The sequence below is a fragment of the Pseudozyma flocculosa genome, assembly GCF_000417875.1.
Source record: "Pseudozyma flocculosa PF-1 unplaced genomic scaffold scaffold00022, whole genome shotgun sequence".
NCBI classification, from domain to species: domain Eukaryota; kingdom Fungi; phylum Basidiomycota; class Ustilaginomycetes; order Ustilaginales; family Ustilaginaceae; genus Pseudozyma; species Pseudozyma flocculosa.
Genome location: NW_006920890.1, coordinates 245,898 through 264,953, shown reverse-complemented (window position 1 = coordinate 264,953; position 19,056 = coordinate 245,898). Strand labels below are relative to the sequence as shown.

General features: G+C 64.5%; 5 protein-coding genes across 5 annotated transcripts in view; 2 read left to right on the top strand and 3 right to left on the bottom strand.

The window, feature by feature from the left end:
- Nucleotides 1-788: 788 nt before the first annotated feature.
- PFL1_05868 (uncharacterized protein) lies at nt 789-3,458 on the bottom strand (the record flags this gene model as incomplete). Its single annotated transcript, XM_007883404.1, has 1 exon — nt 789-3,458. The coding sequence occupies one exon, from the start codon at nt 3,456-3,458 to the stop codon at nt 789-791; it is 2,670 nt and encodes an 889-aa protein (XP_007881595.1).
- A 4,420-nt stretch (nt 3,459-7,878) lies between these two features.
- Nucleotides 7,879-9,607, bottom strand: PFL1_05867 (uncharacterized protein; the record flags this gene model as incomplete). Its single annotated transcript, XM_007883403.1, has 3 exons — nt 7,879-7,890; nt 7,914-8,026; nt 8,116-9,607. 3 exons carry the CDS (start codon nt 9,605-9,607, stop codon nt 7,879-7,881), a joined length of 1,617 nt encoding a protein of 538 aa, XP_007881594.1.
- Nucleotides 9,608-10,195: 588 nt separating this feature from the next.
- Nucleotides 10,196-10,720, top strand: PFL1_05866 (uncharacterized protein; the record flags this gene model as incomplete). The annotated part of the gene is made up of 1 exon (XM_007883402.1): nt 10,196-10,720. The coding sequence occupies one exon, from the start codon at nt 10,196-10,198 to the stop codon at nt 10,718-10,720; it is 525 nt and encodes a 174-aa protein (XP_007881593.1).
- A 318-nt stretch (nt 10,721-11,038) lies between these two features.
- Nucleotides 11,039-11,704, bottom strand: PFL1_05865 (uncharacterized protein; the record flags this gene model as incomplete). The annotated part of the gene is made up of 3 exons (XM_007883401.1): nt 11,039-11,076; nt 11,201-11,237; nt 11,357-11,704. 3 exons carry the CDS (start codon nt 11,702-11,704, stop codon nt 11,039-11,041), a joined length of 423 nt encoding a protein of 140 aa, XP_007881592.1.
- A 1,017-nt stretch (nt 11,705-12,721) lies between these two features.
- Nucleotides 12,722-19,056, top strand: part of PFL1_05864 (uncharacterized protein) — a gene marked incomplete at both ends in the record, with an annotated part of 13,191 nt that continues 6,856 nt past the window's right edge. The window contains 3 exons of the mRNA XM_007883400.1: nt 12,722-18,226; nt 18,415-18,435; nt 18,537-18,701. Coding sequence (XP_007881591.1) covers nt 12,722-18,226; nt 18,415-18,435; nt 18,537-18,701 — 5,691 coding nt within the window. The remainder of the gene's footprint in view (nt 18,227-18,414; nt 18,436-18,536; nt 18,702-19,056) is intronic.

Genomic DNA, 19,056 nt, shown 5'->3' with positions numbered 1-19,056 from the left:
GTCTCGAATGCATCTGATCCCTTCTCAAACACAGACAGAGCGACGAGCGAGGGATGGAGGAGGGGAGAAGGTTCGAGGTTCCAGATTTTCCATCATGGACAGAGACGAGGGAAAGTGGTGTCACGACGAACGGGGCTCGAGGCGGCGGTGGTGGTGGTGGTCATCGAGAGAGAGGGACGAAAGGGGATCTCGTAGCTCGAGACACGCCCTACGTCGACGTCAACCCTTCTACGTCCGCTCCCGAGCATCGTCGACTTGGAAACGAGGGAAGAAAGAGCACCGGAGTCGGACCGCCCTTTGAAGGATGCGACAGTGGCAGACGAGGGGAGTTACCCCCCCACTCTCGAAACGCGTCCCGGACGGGCCAGCGCCCTCGGACGGAAGAGAAGGGGGGGTTGGATCCTCGACGCCCTGGACACCCGGGCGACCGCCGCGCTAGCGCCTCTTTGCCCTGCTGCGTCGAACGGAGAGAGGGAGGGAGGGAGGGCAGGGAGGACGACGACCGCGGAGGGAGAAAAAGGAGGAGTGTGATGGCGGAAGAGTGGAGGGATGGCGGGCCGAGGAACGGCCGCGGCGACAATGGACAGGAAGGAGTCGTGGGAGGAGGAGCGGCTCTACAAGCAACGTGACGAAAGCAAAAAGATCGACAAGGCAAAACGAATGACGGTGACGCTGGGAAGGAGAGGCTTGGATCCAGAAAGAGCAGACGAAGAGAAGCGGCGAGGGCCACAGCGGCCGAGAGAGGGGGGTCCAGGTCCTAACGGCGCGCTACGACGGGCTAAGATCGCTTAGAGGTACTCCCACTTGATCGGGACCATGCCCTCGGCGACGGTGGCAATCTTCTCAAACGCAGCCTTGGACAGGTCGATCGACTGCTGGTTGGTGCACGAGGGGCACTCGTCGGCCACCTTGACGACCACCTCGGCGCCCGGCTTGTCGGCGCGGAAGATGCGCACCATCTTGCCGCACTTGCTGCCGCCGGCGTACTCGGACGACTGCAGCGCGGCAATCATGGCCGTGTCCGGGTTGTAGTTGCCACAGGCACCGGCGTTGCCGTTCTGGGTGTAGAACGTGGCAAAGCCTCCGGTCACGATGCTGCTGCTCGAGCTGCTCGAGCTGCTGCTGCTGCTGCTGCTGCTGCTGCTCGACGACGAGGACGACGAAGACTGCTGCGACGACGAAGACGACTGGCTCTGGCTCGATTGCTGCTGCTGCTGCTGTTGCTGCTGCTCCTGACCCTTGGCCTGAGTGCTGGACTGCTTGGCCTTGGGCGTGGCCTTGGGCGTGGGCGAGGTGGACGAGCTGGAAGCAGGCTTGTCAGCGGCGGCCTGCGGCTGGTTGCCGCTCTTGGTCGGGGTCTTCTGGGGCGGGGCAGCACCAGACGGGGCGTCCTTCGACGGGGCGGAGGCCTTGTGCGGGGTGTAGGGGGCGGCAGATCCAGAGGCGTTGTCGCTGCCCTCGTCCTCGCAGTCGTCCTCGACGGTGGGCGCGGGGGTGCTGTCCTCCTCGTCATCGCAGTCCTCCTCGGCGCCAGCCTCGGGCGAGTCCTCGTCGTCGTCGCAGTCCTCCTCGTCATCACCGGCGGAGGAGCCGCTGTTGTTGCCAGACGATGTCGACGACGAGCCGTTGCTGCTGCTGCTGCTGTGGTTGCTGCCAGAGGACGACGAGGCGGCGTTGGACGACGACGCCGACGACTGCGACTGGTCAACCGAGTTGGAGGAGCCCGAGTTGGAGCTCGAGCCGCCAGACTTCACACCAGTCGAAGAGCCAGAGTTGGAGCCGGATGCGTGGTTGCCCTTGTGGCCAGACGAGTGCTGACCCTTGGAGCCGGAAGACGAGTTGGAGCCCGACGAAACGCCAGAGCCAGAGTTGGAACCAGAGCTAGAACCAGAGCCCAAGCCCGAGCCCGAGCCCGAGGTGGTGCCCGACGAAGCGCCGTTGCCAGACTCGTCACCCTCCTCGCAGTCGTCCTCGCCGGTCTGAGCGCCGCTCGACGAAGCGGTCTGGCCGTTGGAGGAAGACGACTGGTCGCCCGACGACGAAGCATTGCTGTTGTTGGACGAAGCCGACTCGTTGGAGCTGTTGTTCGAGCCAGTCTCGCCGGTGGAGCCGGTCTGTCCCGACGATGTGCTGCTGCCCTTGCCGTCCTTGGGCTTGTCCGAAGACGGGCTGCCAGAGCCAGAGTTGGACGCGCCCTTGCCGCCCTCGTTCTCGTCGCAGTCCTCGGGCAGCTTGATGGTGGAGCCCTTGCCGCTGCCGCTCGACGAGGTCGAGTTGCCGGCGGACGAGGTCGAGTTGCCAGCAGACGAGACGTCGGTGGCGTTGGCAGAGCCGGTGGCGTTGTGAGAGCCAGAGTGGTCAGTCGAGGTGGCGTTGTGAGCACCAGACAGGTCGGTCGAGGTGGCGTTGCTACTGCCAGCGCTGCCCGAGACGTTGCCGCTCGAGGTGCTGTTGTGGGCGCCCGAGGCGCCAGCGCTCGCGGTGCCGTTGTTGGCGGCCTGGTGGCCCTCTTCGCTGCCGCTGTGGCCGCTGGAGCTGTTGCTGCCCTGCTTGCCCTCAGAGCTGGCACCGCTCGAGTGGGACTCCTGGCTGGAGGCTTCCGAGTCCTTGGACGACTGCTCGTTGGACGACGAGCTCGACTTCGAGTCCTTCGAATCGTTCTTGGACTCGGACTGCGACGACTTCGAGTCCTTGGACGAGCCCTGGGCCGAATTGGCCGAGTCGGACTGCGAGGCCGAGTCCTTAGTGCTGTCCGAGTGCGAGGCGTTGGAGGCGGCCGACTCGTTGCTGGCCTGCTGCGACGAGTTCTCCTTGCCCGAGTTGCTCTTGGAGTCGGTCTGGCCGTTACCGGTGGTGACCGAGGAGCTCGAGTGCTGCTTGTTGTCGCTGCTGCTCGACTGGGCGGAGCTGGACTTGTCGTCCTTGTGGTCCTGGGACTGATCCTGGTGGGCGCTGGCGCTCTCGCTCGACTTGGTGGAGCCATCGCCGTAGGTGGTGTTCGAGGAGCTGGCGTCCTTGGAGCTGTTCGAGGAGCTGGCGTCCTGGGAGCTCGACTGGTCCTTGTTGGCCGACTGGGACTGGGACTGCTGGCTCTGCGAGTCCTTGGTGGCGGTGGTATTGCCCTTGCCGTCGGTCGAGGAGCTCTCGTTGGACTTGGACGAGGAGCTGCTCTGGTTGCTCGACGAGGAGCTCTGGCTGCTCTGGCTGCTCTGGTTGGACGAGCTCTGGCTGCTCGACGATTGGTTGGTGGTGGTGCTGTAGCTGCCGTCGGCGCCGTTGCCGTGCCTGCGCACCTTGCGCTGCATGCGGCGCTGGTGCGAGTGAAGGTTGACGTACGCGTTTCCGCCAGCGGAAGCGTGTCGGGTGTTGAGCTGGTTGGCCTGGGCCTGCTGGGGGCCGACCGAGGCAAGCGCAATCGCCGCGAGGGCGATGCAGACGGTCTTGGCGATGGGTGCCATGATGACGATGGGTTGTCGGTTGAGTGTAGGAGGCTGAGGTGATGAGGCTGGTGTCGAGGCTATGCTATTGCCGTAGCGGCGATGTCGATGCAAAGACGGTGACTGATGGGACAGGGAGAGAGGGGGGTGGCTCGTTGGCTTCCAGTGAAGAGGAGCGGGCTCGACGGCTTGCCTGTCAAAGGCGCTGAACCGCGATCACGTCAAAAGAGGAGAGAGGGAAGGGTTGGGGAAAACGAAGCGCGTAAGCGGGTCGATGGAGAGGGGGAGGGGGTTGGTGGTAGGTCGAGAAGGTCTGCACAGCAGGAGAGGTAGGATGAATATATGTCGAGAGGATGGAGGGGCGACTGGGCGCTAGGCGACGGAGAGACGAGGGAGAGAGGGCAGAGGGAAGCGAGTCCTGGATCAACCTAGGAGACGAGGAAGGGGGCAAGGGCGAACGAAAACCGGATGGTGGTGGAAGGACGGAAGGACAGGGGGGCCAAGCTTGGGCTAGAGGAGCTTCAAAGGAACAGCTGGTCGCGCACACAAAGGGGGCAACGGGGCGACGGGGCGACGATGGCGGACTCGACGGCGCCCGAGGGAAGGAAGGGGGCGAGGGAAAGGGGGAAGGGGGGACTGCCCGCCCGCTCGTACGTCCGCCTGCCGACCTGCACGACACAGGAGCTGCGAGGACGAGGCAGGCGGCGGTGCGTCTGGTTTGCGCGCCGCTGCTGCTTGCTTGCTTGCTCGCTTGCTTGCTGCGTTGCCTGTCAGGGTCAGGGCAGGCCTGTCGAGGCCTGCAGCCGCTCGGCCCGCCCGCCAAGCCGCCGCCCCGTTCCTCTGCGCAAACACGACGCCCCGCCCGGCCTAGCCTAGCCCCGCTCGTCTTCATTTTCTTGGCCGCGCCGGTCCCGAAATGAACTCTGGGCTCCGTACGACCAGCGTACGTTTGCCGTCCTCCCTGCCTGTGGCGTGGTGGTACATACGGTGGTGGTTGTGCAGTTGGCGACAAAGGCTGCATCGAGGACGATGCTGGTGCAGCCATATGCATGCTCATGCTCCTCGTAGGGCTTTGCACCGGTATCGCCAAGGTTCGGTCCAGTGGCCGGCGATTCGAGGGTGGTGGCGTGCACGCCGTCCCTACCCTTTGGTGGTCTCGCTTGGCCAAGCTCCGAAAAGCACAGAGAAGCCCACACTTTCTGCGCGAATCCAGGCTAAGCAAGTTGATCGGAAGCGCAATCTATGTAGAGGGCCACCAGTAGGTTACTTTCTTCCGCGAGGAACAAAAGCATGCAAAGACTGCGCCCCTTCCACAGCGACGTTGACCTTCCTCGAGGTGGCGCAAGTTAAGCGGTGAACTGGCGCCGGGAAGCATGGCCGAGAAAGGTCGTTTGGGCCGTTTGCTCAGCCCTTTGTCGTCGTCGTTGCCGCACGGAGGGGTCGTTGCCATCGGGAGGCGGGGGGGGCGGTGCGAGGTTGAGCCGATCGGACCACGGCCGCCGGGGAGCAGCGAGTGACAACCGCGCGCTCAACGTGCTGGCTGACCGCCTGCCTTGCTTGGCTGTGCGTGCCGAGCTTGTGCGATGCTGCTGCATCTCGAAGCGCCCCGTCCATTTGCATGAGCAGCGCGTCACACGGGCGCCAGCAAACGGTGAAGCAGGCAGGCAGGCAGGCAGGCAGGCAAAGGCAAAGCTCCGTTGGCCTTGGTGACCGGCGCCACGGCCGGTGTCCCCCGTTTCTTGCGTGCGCGGCATCGCCGTCGACGCCCCTTGCTTTGCTTTGCTTGCTTAGCGTACGTACGTGCTGCTTAACTTGTTGCTTGCCTTGGCCTGCCGCTCGCGCGAGGTTGCCGTCTTGCCAGCCAGACAAGGGGGGAATCGTCTCGCCGCTTTCCCACCATAACGTGCGACCGTCGGCGTCGAGCCACGTCCAGGCACCTTTCATCCGCGCCCGTTTCGCGTTCCTGTCAGAAGGGCAGCGCTCGTGAGCGCTACATAACATCGATCTGTTGCCTTGATATCGTCGAATACTCACGAGGCCGTCGATCATCTTTGAGAGCGCAGGCAAGGCGGGCTGCAACGGCCCTCCTCAGTTCATCGATCTGCTGCCACAGGCCTGCTGCTCCGCGCTGCTGCTGGGCGTCGAGGCGAGTGCCCCCCCCCGTCCTCGCCGGCCTGTCCTGGGCTGGGCGTCGCGTGCAGCATGACTTTTCGGGACCTGAAACCAGAGCTGCGCCCAACCGCGTTGGCACCTCTCGGCTGCAGCAGCATGCAGAAGGCAGGGAGCTACTGTAGCTGCTGCGGCGCGCCGCTTGGCACAGCTGCGTGCCGTCGTCTGCCCCGCCACCCGGCCGGCCAGCGCGGCTCCATCGGCAGCCTTGCACGCGCCGTGTGGCCGCAAGGTCCATGCATCTGCCCACAGCAAGCAAACGCAAGCACGACCTCCCTTTCCCATCGTTGACCTCGCGACCGCATCGTCTGTGTATGTGGGCTGCGTCGGCGAGCAGCATCTCTCGACCTCGAGGAGGGCCCTCGTCAGGACTAGTGGCTCGGTGCCTGCGTACGGGAAGATCAGCGAGCGGGGAATAGCCTACGCGAGCTTCTTCCGGCACAGATCGAGGTTTGCCGGGCAGCAGCATCGATCCATATGATGGGCGAGACGGTGGCGCCGGCCTCGAAGCCGGCCAGAGCACGGCATGGCGGTGCCAGGTCCGGCAGCCAGCCTACAGCATGCCCCGCTCATCGGTGCCGCCTTCTGATCGATGGCCATCACGTTCCGAGCGACAAAACGCCCAGCTGCGTGCCGTCGGCCCGGACAACTCCATGCTGGCTGGTCTATGCCGTCCTTCTCTCTCGTACACGACGGAGAGCAGAGAGTTATCCGCGCCCTTTGTCCTGCATCACGGCGCTCGATGCCGCCCCGACACAGACCGCGAGTTCCGCTCGCGCTCTCGCTTCGTCTTTCGACCAGCGGCTCGTTGCGCCCGTACCCGGCCCTGTGGTCCATGCCGCGAGCGTCGCGGATGAGGCATGCGATCGGAGGCTGACGGCGCACGAAGGCTGGCAGATCGGTCCAACAGCATAGCGGGCGTACCTAGAAACGAGACAGCGGGGCGAACGGAGAACGTTCTCGAGTTTCTCCTGGGTGCGCTTCCCCTGACCGCCGCCGCCGCCGCCGCCGCATCAGCATCATGAGCACCGCCAGATGGTGCGTCGCACACCGTCACCGGCCTGTTCCTGATCTTGCTAGGTACCCTAGCACTTCCGTTGGCGGCTTCTTGACGGCGCCTTGCTCACCGGATCGCGCGAGTAGACCCGGTTGGCGGCTGAGAGGCGAGATCAATTGGCCTTCCTTCGCACGCAAGCCACCCCGAGCGACGAGCCAGGCACCGACAACGGGGGGTCGACAAATGGCGAGGGCGCTCGTTGAACGTCAGTTGATCACGTATAACAGTGGGGGGTTCGGCCGGTCCGGCTTGTGTCGATCCCCTCGATTGCGCGTGCCCGCTCCGCCGTCGCAACTCTAGCCGCCTCGGATTACCGCCTGAGCGTCTTGTGTGCTCCTCGACTCATGCTCATCAGACGCTAGCACCGATTCCGATTGAAGCTTGCAGACCGCGCGGTCCGAGGCTTGCACATCGACTGCCTACACCAGCAAAAGAATATCTACCGCGGACCGTGCCAATCACCGTCAGCTCAAGATAAAACTCAGCAGAAAAAAGCCTCGATGGCAGTGAAGCCATGTAATGAATGGATATCTTTGCTCGCCTCTCTTTCCCGCACAATATCGAACAAAGAGGAGCACGAGTCGTGCTCGGTGAAAAGTCGTGCGAAAAAAGTAGACATAATGCAAAGGTGTCTTTTTAGCTCACGGTGGCGAAAAAACCGCAGCACCTGGATTGCCCCCGTGGTCAGACAGCAGCGGATGCCGTCAGAACAGGAACAGAAGATCACAGACTGATGTTCTGTGGTGGTAGTGCAAGGTGTTCATTGGGGGGATGCAAGGTAGCTGAGCTGTTCGCACGTCGTCTTTCGTCCTCGGTCTCATCGAGGAACAGCACGCGCAGATGAGATAGCATGGAGAGGCTGAGGCGATGCAGCAGGATGCGCCGAGAAGATGTCCATTGAGAGGAATGGTACTTCGCTAGGTAGTCGATCCGCCACCAGTATTACCGCCGCCGCCTCCTCCTCGCCGTCCCTGGTTATTGCCCCGACCACGCTCGCCCCGTCGACCACCTTCTCCCGAGCGCTGTCCGCCAGATCTGCGCCCGCCTCGTCCTCGTCCGCTCGCGGCGTTGGGGGCGTTCGTGGCGGGAGACAAAGTCGTGTCAGATGGCACACTCTTGCCACCCTCCGCTGCGGGCACGGCTGGCGAGGAAGGCTTGACCTCGGACGCCGGTGCTGGGTTTCCCGCGCCTTTGGCTGGTGACGCGGCCTGGACGTCAACGACCGCGCTGTTGGAAGGCGCGCGGGTTACGATGGCCGTCGAGTTGGTAACGCAGGCTACCTCGAGCGCCCGTTCGGCTGCTTGGGCCCGCGCCTCGGCCTTGGTCAGTGCTGCATCGAGCGCAGCGATCAGACGGTGCGCATCTGTTCGTGGCGAAGAAGCGGGCGGATGGGCAGAGTGTGAGCAAGGCGGATGCCATGGTTGAAAGGAAGGGCTTCGGCACAGCACTCACCCTGCAGTTCTTGCAGCAGCTCCGTCGTCGCCGGCGGTGTCGTCTTGGATCCGTCGGCGAGATCCAGCTTTTCCTCCAGCAGCCGACCGAGCTCGTCGTTCTCGGCCGTCAGTGCGGCCACCCTCTGCAGCAGGCGGACACCGAGGATCGGGTGCGGCGGCTCCGTCGTACTCTCCGTCTTGGATAGTCCTGCCTGCTCCGCATCGCCGTTCTTCTTGCCCTGCACGCTCTCATCGCCCTCCCCTTTGCCAGCTTCCCAGGCCAGCCATGCCCTCTTTGGGTCGAAGCCGACAGCCTCGGTGCGCAGACGGAGGAGCTCGTCCCTCTTTTTATAGACGCCGATGATGCCTTTGAGCGAGTCGCCGTACTCGCGATAGGCCTGAGCGACCTCTCCGACGTCCTCCAATGGCGGCGCCGCTGCAGCAGGGCTGGGTTCTGTCGGTGGTTCGGGCATGGCTGGCACCTCCGGCAGTGCAGGATAGCGCAGTGCAATCTCGGCCGCTACCGTCGCAGGCGTCGAACCCTGACCGAAGAGGCCGGATGACGCCTGGAGGTCTGGTCGATGACCACCGTAGCCGACCGCCTGCCCATTCTCGAAGCGCTTGCCGGGGAAGCTTCCCATCCGCTGCATCGACGCCGCAGGCAGCAGCGGCTGTGGTCTGATTGGCGGCACCGCGTTCATCGGCAGCGGCGCGGCACCAGGATGGAATACCGTGTAGGCTGCCGCTTCGGCCGGCAGGGCTGCAACGCCTTGCGCATCGGCTGGCTTGGTCGGAAGCGCAGACGACGCCGGCGTGGTGGTTCCTCCTGCTGCTTGCGTTGTTGCCTCGACACCAGCAGCGCCTTCGTCGCCATCATCGACCGCGCCGCTGTCGTCGCCTGACGCCGAGGCCGATGCTGCTACTGGACTCCCAGATGCGTCAGGATCGCTTGGCCTCGGGAAGACGAAGGACTGCAGCCGCGTCTTGCCAGCACTGGGCCTGGGACTGTGGCCGGTACTGAGGCTCAGCTGTTGGACTGGCCTGGACAGCGGCGTGAGGTTGCCGGGGCTCGATGCTGACGAGACGGCCGGCCCGTTAGCTGCGGCAAAGTTGGGCGCGAGGTACGGCGAGCGGAAGCCAGACGGCACGCCTGGGTTGACAGGCGCAGCATAGCCCTGCTGGTATGGTTGAGGTTGCGGCTGCCCGAACATGCCCGGCTGAGCCGCGTAGGATGCCATGGCAGGCGAGCCCGTCGGGTAGGGGCCGGCTGGGCCATAGGCAGGCTGGTTCGAGTAGAGGAACTGCGCCTGTTGCTGGTGCATCGCAGATGGGCCGCCGTACCCAGGTGCGACGCCATAGGCGGGTCCAGCCGCCGCATTGTTGACGCCCGGCTGGTACCCGTACACGGCGGGACCAGCGCCGTAGCTTGGCTGGTACGGCCCGTTACGAGGCTGCTGCTGCTGCTGCTGCTGCTGCTGGACCATCTGCTGCCGTCGCTGAGGGCCGGACATGGCGCGGTCGATGCGAGCTGAAGCGGAACGCGAGAGATTGCGCCACAGAGAGCGAGAGGGGACGGAAGGCACGAGGCGCTGCGAGCCCTCAAGGCGGCTGATGGGTCTGCCGGCCTGTCTGCCCGGCTTGGCTAGCTTTGAACGAGTCGAGCGAGCGCAGATCTGGATCGCCTGCGGTAGGACTGCCGTGCCGTGGTGGCTGAGCGATGTGAGCCAGCTGGACGCGGATCGTCGCCGGGTTGCGCCTTCTCGATCGAGCCTGGACACGGGCACGGCGAGCGCGGCAACGACGATGCGTGAGCGGCCTGCGCTTTCGGGACAGGAAGCGGGGAGGATCGGCCTCGATCCGCCGCGCCGTCGAGCAAGGCCTCAAGGCGGTCGACCTGGAGGTGGCGGTGCCGAAGGGATTAACGACGGGTGAGAGCCGGAGGGAGACAGCGGTGGTGGTGGTACGAAGACGGCGAGGGTTGCCTCGACGGCGAGAAGGTCGCTGGCCCGTCCGCCCCCACCTTTTTGGATTCCTGATTCCGTGTGGCCTTGCCTTAGCTTGCCTTTGAGCTGCCTGCTCATGCCCGCACCCAGCCACCTATGCACACTCGCACGCGCCCACGGCAGAACCGAGCAGCGCTCGCCTTGAAACAAACAGAAGCGCAGACAGCCAGGCAGCCAAGGCAGGCAGGCGAGACCCTGGCTGGCTTGTCGCGACCAACACGGCCTCCAGAGCCACTCTACGTCTTCGCAACCACCATCTCGCAGGCCGCCTCTCCATCTCATCCGCGACAGAGCCCCGCCCTACCTCATCATCCGAATCGCCGAATCGACTGCATCCTCCTGCTCACTAACGTCAACGACACCACCATGATCCGGCGGCCGCCCACCACGCTCAACCTGCAAGAGGCCGACGTCGAGACGCTCAAGGCCTACCGTCGTGCCAGAATCATTGAGGCATCGCAACAGGCCGCGCGCTCGGGCACCGCCTACCAGGGCGCGGCAACCACGAACGCTCACATGGCCGACCACCGGTACGACCACGCCGCAGCCGATTCGCAGTCGCAGACGCAGCCCGGGCTATCGCAGCAGGAAAACATGGGCGCCCGCGGGCCTGCCACCTGAGCTCTGGCATCAGGACGAGCCGCAATGCTCGCACGCGCGCACAGCAACGATCCCAGCTATGGACTCGCAGGAGCGCTCCCCTCTTCAGACTAGGCGCTCAGCCGCATCCCAACGCAGCGTCAAACTGACGGAGCCCAGGCCCGGTCGACGAGGTGCTGACGATCGTTGGATTCAGCACGGCCCAGGACACAAGTACACGACTCTTCCGTTTCGACGGCAGGCTCCGCGGCGATCGGTCGCTCCGCCGACAGTCACGCTCCATTAGCGGCTGCGTCTTTCGCTTCCTTGCCACGGCGAGCAAGGTGCCCACAACACCCGTCACGAAGCGCGCCTCTCGTCGTACAGATCGCCGATCTCTGCATTCAGGCAAACGGTGGAAGACGGCATCGGAGGAAAGCGGGGAGCGACAGGCGTGATCAGCGGAGGTCTGGCAGATGGACCGACTTGGGAATGAGAGGAAGACTCCGCGGCTCTCCTCACCTCGAATGTACTTGTCGCGCACTCGCTCGTCGAGAAGCTGCGTGCGGAGCAGGAGAAGACAGTACGGAGGCGTCGCGAACGTCATCGTGTGCTCAACTGACACATCTGAAGCGGTGGCGGCAGAGGTCATCATGTTCTGTTTGCGCGTCGACTCACCCTGTCCTCGCCTCTCCTCTCGGGCTGTTCGACGAATGCGAAGCCTTCGCTGGCTTCGAAGCCGCGGGCGGTGGCGCGCCTTCTGCTGGGGCCGCCGGCAGCGGCCGCCTGCTCAATGGCCGCGGACGGTTCTCCCGAGTGCTCTGCGCTTTCGTCTTCGACGATGCTGGGTCTCTCATCTTGTTCCTGGTCATGCAGGTCTTCCTCTGGGCTGAGATTGTCGGCAGGGTGCGATCTCGAGGTGGACGGAGCGTCGGTTGCCGCGGCAGCCGCCTGGTCGATGGAGGCCATCTCGTGGTCCTGCGCAGACGAAGAGGCGAGCGGCTGAGACGGGTTCGAGTCGGCCATGGCGGCAGTAGGAGTGCAATGGGTGCAAGAGGGCGACGGGACTGTGTGAGATGCGGTCGTGGTGGTCGTGGTGGTGGTGAGTCTGCTGGCTGGGAGAGAGAGAAGGGGCGCGGGGCGGGACGGGGCAGTGGCAAGCAGGCCAGGCAGGCAGGCAGGCCGTGGCTCAGTCACCTCCACTTGAGGGTCGTTCCTGACGCGCCCGGGCCTCTGGGCACAGCACAGCAGAAAAGGCAGAGAAAAAGCTAGGACGGCTCACGTGGGGGATCGGCAGCCAGATGCCGCCCACGGCTGAGCCATCAATCATCAATCCGCCGACCGTCACCGCGCTCAACGTCGGCGATATCTGGCCGCCTGTCGAGTTGAGCAGCGCCAAAGGCCGTCGTGGTGAGGGCTTGCGACATGGCATACCGAGTCTTGAACCGTCCCGTATGCTGGCTTCCCGTGGGCTGCGATGGACGCCGATTGCACCTCGTTGTAGAGCGAGGTCGACTGGATCGACTGGATTGGCTCATCTTCTCGGATCCGAGATTTTGGCGCGCGTCGATCGAGAGGTTTTCGCCGGACTGCGCCTGGCAGGTGGGCGGGGGTGGGCCGGGGGCGCCAGCGAAGAATTCACGCCACTCGTCCATTCACCACATCCTTTGCCCCCCATCGCTTCCCTTGACAATCGCACCTTTCCGCACTCGTTTCACATCCACGATACGGCTCAGCCTCAGAGCTCCATCCACCTCCGTTCTCGCCCCTGTGTGAAGCCTTGTTGACGGAAGAAGTCGCCCAAAGAGACTGGCATTGCGACGACCACCACCGCGACCCGCGACAGCATTCACACGCGCCCTCCCGACGAGCCATACCATCAGCTCCATCGTCGTCAGCCAGTGACCGGGAGCGACCAGAGAGAGCACTTGCTCGGCAGCCTAGGCCCACCCTGCGGGCGACCTGCCCCGTCGGACGCCAGCGCCGTCGCTCGACCACGGCCGTCGCCGACCCCGACCGCCACCCTCAATTATACTACACACCATGTCCGGCCCTCCGCCCGGTTTCATGGGCGCACCGCCGTCGGCACCATCGTCGATGCGCGGCCCGCCGCCCGGCATGCCCCAGACGTCGCCCTACAGCGTGCCGCCCATCATGACGACCGAGAGGCTCGAGTCCAAGGCGAAAAAGTGGCAGCAAAGCCAGAGCCGCCGCTTTGGCGACCGCCGCGGCAAGACGGGCTTCGTCGACACGGGCAAGCAGGAGATGCCGCCGGAGGTGCTGCGCAAGGTCATCAAGGACCACGGCGACATGAGCAATCGCAAGTACCGCCAGGACAAGCGCGTCCACCTCGGCGCGCTCAAGTACGTGCCGCACGCCATGATGAAGGTGCTCGAGAACATCCCGATGCCGTGGGAGCAGGTGCGCGAGGTGCCCGTGCTCTACCACATCACCGGCGCCATCACGTTCGTCAACGAGGTGCCCAAGGTCATCGAGCCCGTCTTCCACGCCCAGTGGGCCACCATGTGGCTGGCGATGCGGCGCGAGAAGCGCGACCGGCGCCACTTTAAGCGGATGCGCTTCCCGCCGTTTGACGACGAGGAGCCCGTCGTCGACTACGGCGACAACCTGCTCGATGTCGAGCCGCTCGAGGCCATCCAGCTCGAGCTCGACGAGGAAGAGGACAGCGCCATCATCGACTGGTTCTACGACCACAAGCCGCTGCTCGACGACGGCGAGCGCGTCAACGGGCCGTCGTACAAGTTCTGGAACCTCGACCTGCCGCAGATGGCGGCGCTCCACCGCCTCGGCCGTACGCTGCTGAGCGACTTTGCGTCGGGGGACCGCAACTACTTTTACATGTTCGACCCCAAGTCGTTCTTCACCGCCAAGGCGCTCAACATGGCCATCCCCGGCGGCCCCAAGTTCGAGCCGCTGTACAAGGACACAGACGGCTTCGACGACGACTTTACCGACTTCACCGACTTTCGCAAGGTCATCATCCGCCAGCAGATCCGCACCGAGTACAAGGTGGCCTTCCCGCACCTCTACAACAGCCGGCCGCGCTCGGTGCACATCGGCACCTACCACGAGCCCAAGAACGTCTACATCCGCTCCGACGAGATCGACCAGGCCTTCTACTTTGACCCGGTCATCAACCCGATCTCGGGCCGCTCGCTGGCCAGCTCCAACGCCTTCCGGAGCGAGTACGACGACGGCACGCCGGTGCTGGCCCACGAGGACGACGTCTTCGGCGAGGGCGTCGAGGGCGACGACGAGCTGCCGGACGAGGTGGCCTTTTCGCTGCCGGACGACGTGGCGCCGTTCCTCGACGAGCGGCCGCTGGAGAACGAGCTGACGGCCGACGCCATCGCGCTGTGGTGGGCGCCGTCGCCCTACGACCGGCGCAGCGGCCGCACGCGGCGCGCCGTCGACGTGCCGCTGGTGCAGACGTGGTACCTCGAGCACTGCCCGCCCAACCAGCCGGTCAAGATCCGCGTCAGCTACCAGAAGCTGCTCAAGAACTACGTCTACAACTCGCTCCACACGCGCAAGCAGAAGCCGCAGAAGCGCAAGTACCTGCTCAAGCAGCTCAACGCCACCAAGTTCTTCCAGAACACGAGCATCGACTGGCTCGAGGCGGGCCTGCAGGTGTCGCGGCAGTCGTTCAACATGCTCAACCTGCTGATCCACCGCAAGGGCTGCTCGGCGCTCCACCTCGACTTTAACTTCAACCTCAAGCCCACCAAGACGCTGACGACCAAGGAGCGCAAGAAGAGCCGCTTCGGCAACGCCTTCCACCTGGTCCGCGAGATGGCGCGCATCGTCAAGCTCGTCGTCGACAGCCAGGTCACCTACCGACTCGGCTCGATCGACGCCTTCCAGCTGGCCGACGGCCTCCAGTACCTCTTCAACCACGTCGCCACCCTCAGCGGCATGTACCGCTACAAGTACCGCGTGATGCGCCAGATCCGCGCGTGCAAGGACCTCAAGCACGTCATCTACTCGCGCTTCAACACGGGGCCCGTCGGCAAGGGACCGGGCGTGGGCTTCTGGGCGCCGTCGTGGCGCGTGTGGATGTTTTTCCTGCGCGGCATCACGCCGCTCCTCGAGCGCTGGCTGGGCAACCTGCTGGCGAGGCAGTTTGAGGGGCGCAAGGGCCGCGCCAAGGGCGTCTCGACCATCACCAAGCAGCGCGTCGAGAGCTCGTTCGACCTCGAGCTGCGCGCCAGCGTGCTCCACGACATCCTCGACCTGATGCCCGAGGGCCTCAAGGCCAACAAGTCGCGCGTCATCCTCCAGCACCTCTCGACGGCGTGGCGCTGCTACAAGTCCAACACGCCGTGGAAGGTGCCCGGCATGCCGACGGCCGTCGAGAACCTCATCCTGCGCTACGTCAAGCTCAAGGCCGACTGGTGGACTTCGGTGACGCACTACAACCGCGAGCGCATCCGCCGCGGCGCCACCGTCGACAAGACGGTCAGCAAGAAGAACCTCGGCCGCCTCACCCGCCTCTACCTCAAGGCCGAGCAGGAGCGCCAGAACTCGTACCTCAAGGACGGGCCCTACATCACGTCCGAGGCCGCCGTCGCCATCTACACGTCGACCGTCCACTGGCTCGAGAGCCGCCGCTTCCAGCCGATCCCCTTCCCCTCACTCAACTTTAAGCACGACACCAAGATCCTCGTCCTCGCCCTCGAGAAGCTCAAGGAGTCGTACAGCGTCAAGGGCCGCCTCAACCAGAGCCAGCGCGAGGAGCTCGCCCTCATCGAGCAGGCGTTCGACAACCCGCACGAGACGCTGGCGCGCATCAAGCGCCTGATGCTCACCCAGCGCGCCGCCAAGGCCGTCGGCATCGAGTTCTTCGACACCTTCGACAAGCTCATCCCGTGCTACGACATCGAGCCGATGGAGAAGATCACCGACGCCTACCTCGACCAGTACCTCTCCTACGAGGCCGACAAGCGCCAGCTCTTCCCCGCTTGGGTCAAGCCGAGCGACTCGGAACCGGCGCCGTTGCTCGTCTACAAGTGGTGCAACGGCATCAACAACCTCGAGGGCGTCTGGGACACGTCCGAGGGCCAGTGCAACGTGCTCATGGAGACGACCCTCAGCCGCGTCTACGAGAAGATCGACCTGACGCTCCTCAACCGGCTGCTGCGCCTCATCATGGACCACAACCTTGCCGACTACATCACGTCCAAGAACAACGTCTCGATCGTCTTCAAGGACATGGAGCACATCAACACGTACGGCCTGATCCGCGGCCTCCAGTTTAGCGCGTTCGTGTTCCAGTACTACGGCCTCATCCTCGACCTCCTCATCCTCGGCCTGCAGCGCGCCAGCGAGATGGCGGGCCCGCCGGCGATGCCCAACGGCCTCTTCCAGTTCAAGGACGCCGCCACCGAGGCCGCCCACCCGATCCGCCTCTACACGCGCTTCGTCGACCGCATCCACATCCTCTACCGCTTCGACGCCGACGAGGCGCGCGACCTCATCCAGCGCTACCTCAGCGCCAACCCGGACCCCAACAACAGCAACCTCATCGGCTACAACAACCGCAGGTGCTGGCCCCGCGACTGCCGCATGCGCCTCGTCAAGCACGACGTCAACCTCGGCCGCGCCGTCTTTTGGACGGTCAAGAACAGCCTGCCGCGCAGCCTCACCACCATCGAGTGGGACGACACGCTGTGCTCGGTCTACAGCAAGGACAACCCCAACCTCCTCTTTTCCATGGCCGGCTTCGAGGTCCGCATGCTGCCCAAGGCCCGCCAGGGCGACGTCGACACCACCCGCGACGGCGTCTGGCCCCTCGTCGCCGCCGCCTCGGGCGAGCGCACCGCCACCGCCTACCTCCGCGTCTCGGACGAGGGCATCGCCAACTTTAACAACCGCGTCCGCGCACTGCTCATGTCGGCCGGCGCCGCCCCGTTTAGCAAGATCGCCAACAAGTGGAACTCGTGCCTGATCGCGCTGATGACCTACTACCGCGAGGCCGTCGTCAACACCGAGGAGCTCCTCGACCTCCTCGTCAAGAGCGAGAACAAGGTCATCAACCGCATCAAGTCCGGCGTCAACTCCAAGATGCCCTCCCGCTGGCCCATCCACATCCTCGCCTCGCCCAAGGAGCTCGGCGGTCTCGGCATGCTCTCGATGGGCCACGTCCTCATCCCCGCCTCCGACCTCCGCTACTCGCGCCAGACGACCACCGGCATCACCCACTTCCGCTCCGGCCTCTCGTCTGGCCAGGAGGACCAGCTGCTCCCCGCCCTCTACCGCTACATCACCCCGTGGGCATCGGAGTTTGAGGACTCGGCGCGCGTCTGGCAGGAGTACGCCCAGAAGCGCAAGGAGGCCAGCGAGCAGAACCGCCGCCTCACCCTCGAGGACCTCGAGGACTCGTTCCACCGCGGCCTCCCGCGCATCGCCACCCTCTTCCAAAAGGACCGCACCATCCTCTCCTACGACAAGATGTGGCGCGTGCGGCAGGAGTTTAAGCGCTACCAGGTCGCCAAGTCCCAGCCCTTTGCCTGGACCAACCAGCGCCACGACGGCAAGCTCCACAACCTCAACCAGCTCCGCACCGACACCATCGCCGCCCTCGGCGGCGTCGAGACCATCCTCGAGCACTCGCTCTTTGCCGCCACCGCCCACCCGACCTGGGAGGGCCTCTTTTGGGAAAAGTCGTCGTCGTTCGAGGAGAGCATGCAGCAGAAGCGCCTCACCAACGCACAGCGCTCCGGTCTCAGCCAGATCCCCAACCGCCGCTTCACCCTCTGGTGGTCCCCCACCCTCAACCGATCCAGCGTCTACATCGGCTTCCAGGTCCAGCTCGACCTCTGCGGCGTCCTCATGTCCGGCAAGATGCCCTCGCTCAAGATCTCCTACATCCAGCTCTTCCGCGCCCACCTCTGGCAAAAGATCCACGAGTCCGTCGTCATGGACCTCTGCCAGGTGTTTGACCAGGAACTCGAGGCCCTCTCCATCGAGACCGTCCAGAAGGAGACCATCCACCCGCGCAAGTCCTACCGCATGACCGCATCCTCGTCCGACATCCTCCTCTTTGCCAGCTACAAGTGGCCAATGTCCCGCCCATCCCTCCTCACCGACGCCCGCGACGTCCTCGACGGTTCCTCCGGCAACAAGTGGTGGATCGACGTCCAGCTCCGTTGGGGCGACTACGACTCCCACGACATCGAACGTTACTGCCGCGCAAAGTTCCTCGACTACACCTCCGACAACACCTCCATCTATCCATCCGCCACCGGCTCCCTCATCGGCATCGACCTCGCCTACAACATCCACTCCGCCTACGGCATCTGGTTCCCCGGCTCAAAACCCCTCATCCAACAGGCCATGGCAAAGATCATGAAGGCAAACCCCGCCCTCCACGTCCTCAGGGAAAGGGTGCGAAAGAGCTTGCAGCTCTATTCTTCTGCTCCCACGGAGGCTCACCTATCGTCGAGCAACTACTCGTCGCTCTTCGAGTCGTCGACGTTTTGCGTTGACGACGGATCCGTTCACCGGGTGATCGTCAAGCGGTCGTTCGTGAGTAAAAAGAGGTGTATGATGCGACGGAGAGGCGTCGAGATGGTGGTAGCAGCGGCGCGAGGTGGTACTGACGCGCCTCTGTTTTTTTTTCTTCTTCTCTCACCTCTTCTCTTTCCCTCTCGCCTCTTCCTCTTCTTCCCCTCCTTCGTCTCTTTCTTCTCTTCCGCTCTCTTCGGCCGGCGAAGGAAGGGAACTTGGTGACCAAGGTTTGTCCGACTGGCTCGCTCGTGCTCGCTCCTGGTCGTTTTTCCTTGGCTGTTCGCTCGCTCATCCTCTCCTCTTCCTCTTCGTCTCTTTCTGCACACAGCCCATCAACGGAGCGCTTCTCATCCTCAACCCGATTTCCGGCCAGCTCTATTGCAAGATAGTACATACGTCCGTTTGGGCAGGTCAAAAGCGCCTCGGACAGCTCGCAAGATGGAAGAGTGCGGAGGAGGTCGCCGCGCTGGTGCGGTCTTTGCCGATCGAGGAGGTACGTACAGGCGATACGGAGCTGCTTCTCACGATCCGGAGCTGCGTCTAGACGATCCGGAGCTGCGTCTAGACGATCCGGAGCTGCGTCTAGACGATCCGGAGCTGCCATCGGGAGCTGAGTCCGGGATGGAGCGGAGTGGCTGCGCGCGTCGCGGCGGCGATGGGATGCGCCCTTCCCGGCCGGAAGAGCGCGTCCCGCCGCCCGCTAGCACGAGGGCCGGATGCCGCGAGCTGGACTGGGCCGCCCAGGGCTGGGCTCGGCCGAGCTGGGCTGGGCCGACCAGGGCTGGAGCTGGGCTGGACACGCGTGCCGTGGTCGGCGCCTCGCCAGCGGGCTGGCTACAGAGGCGTGT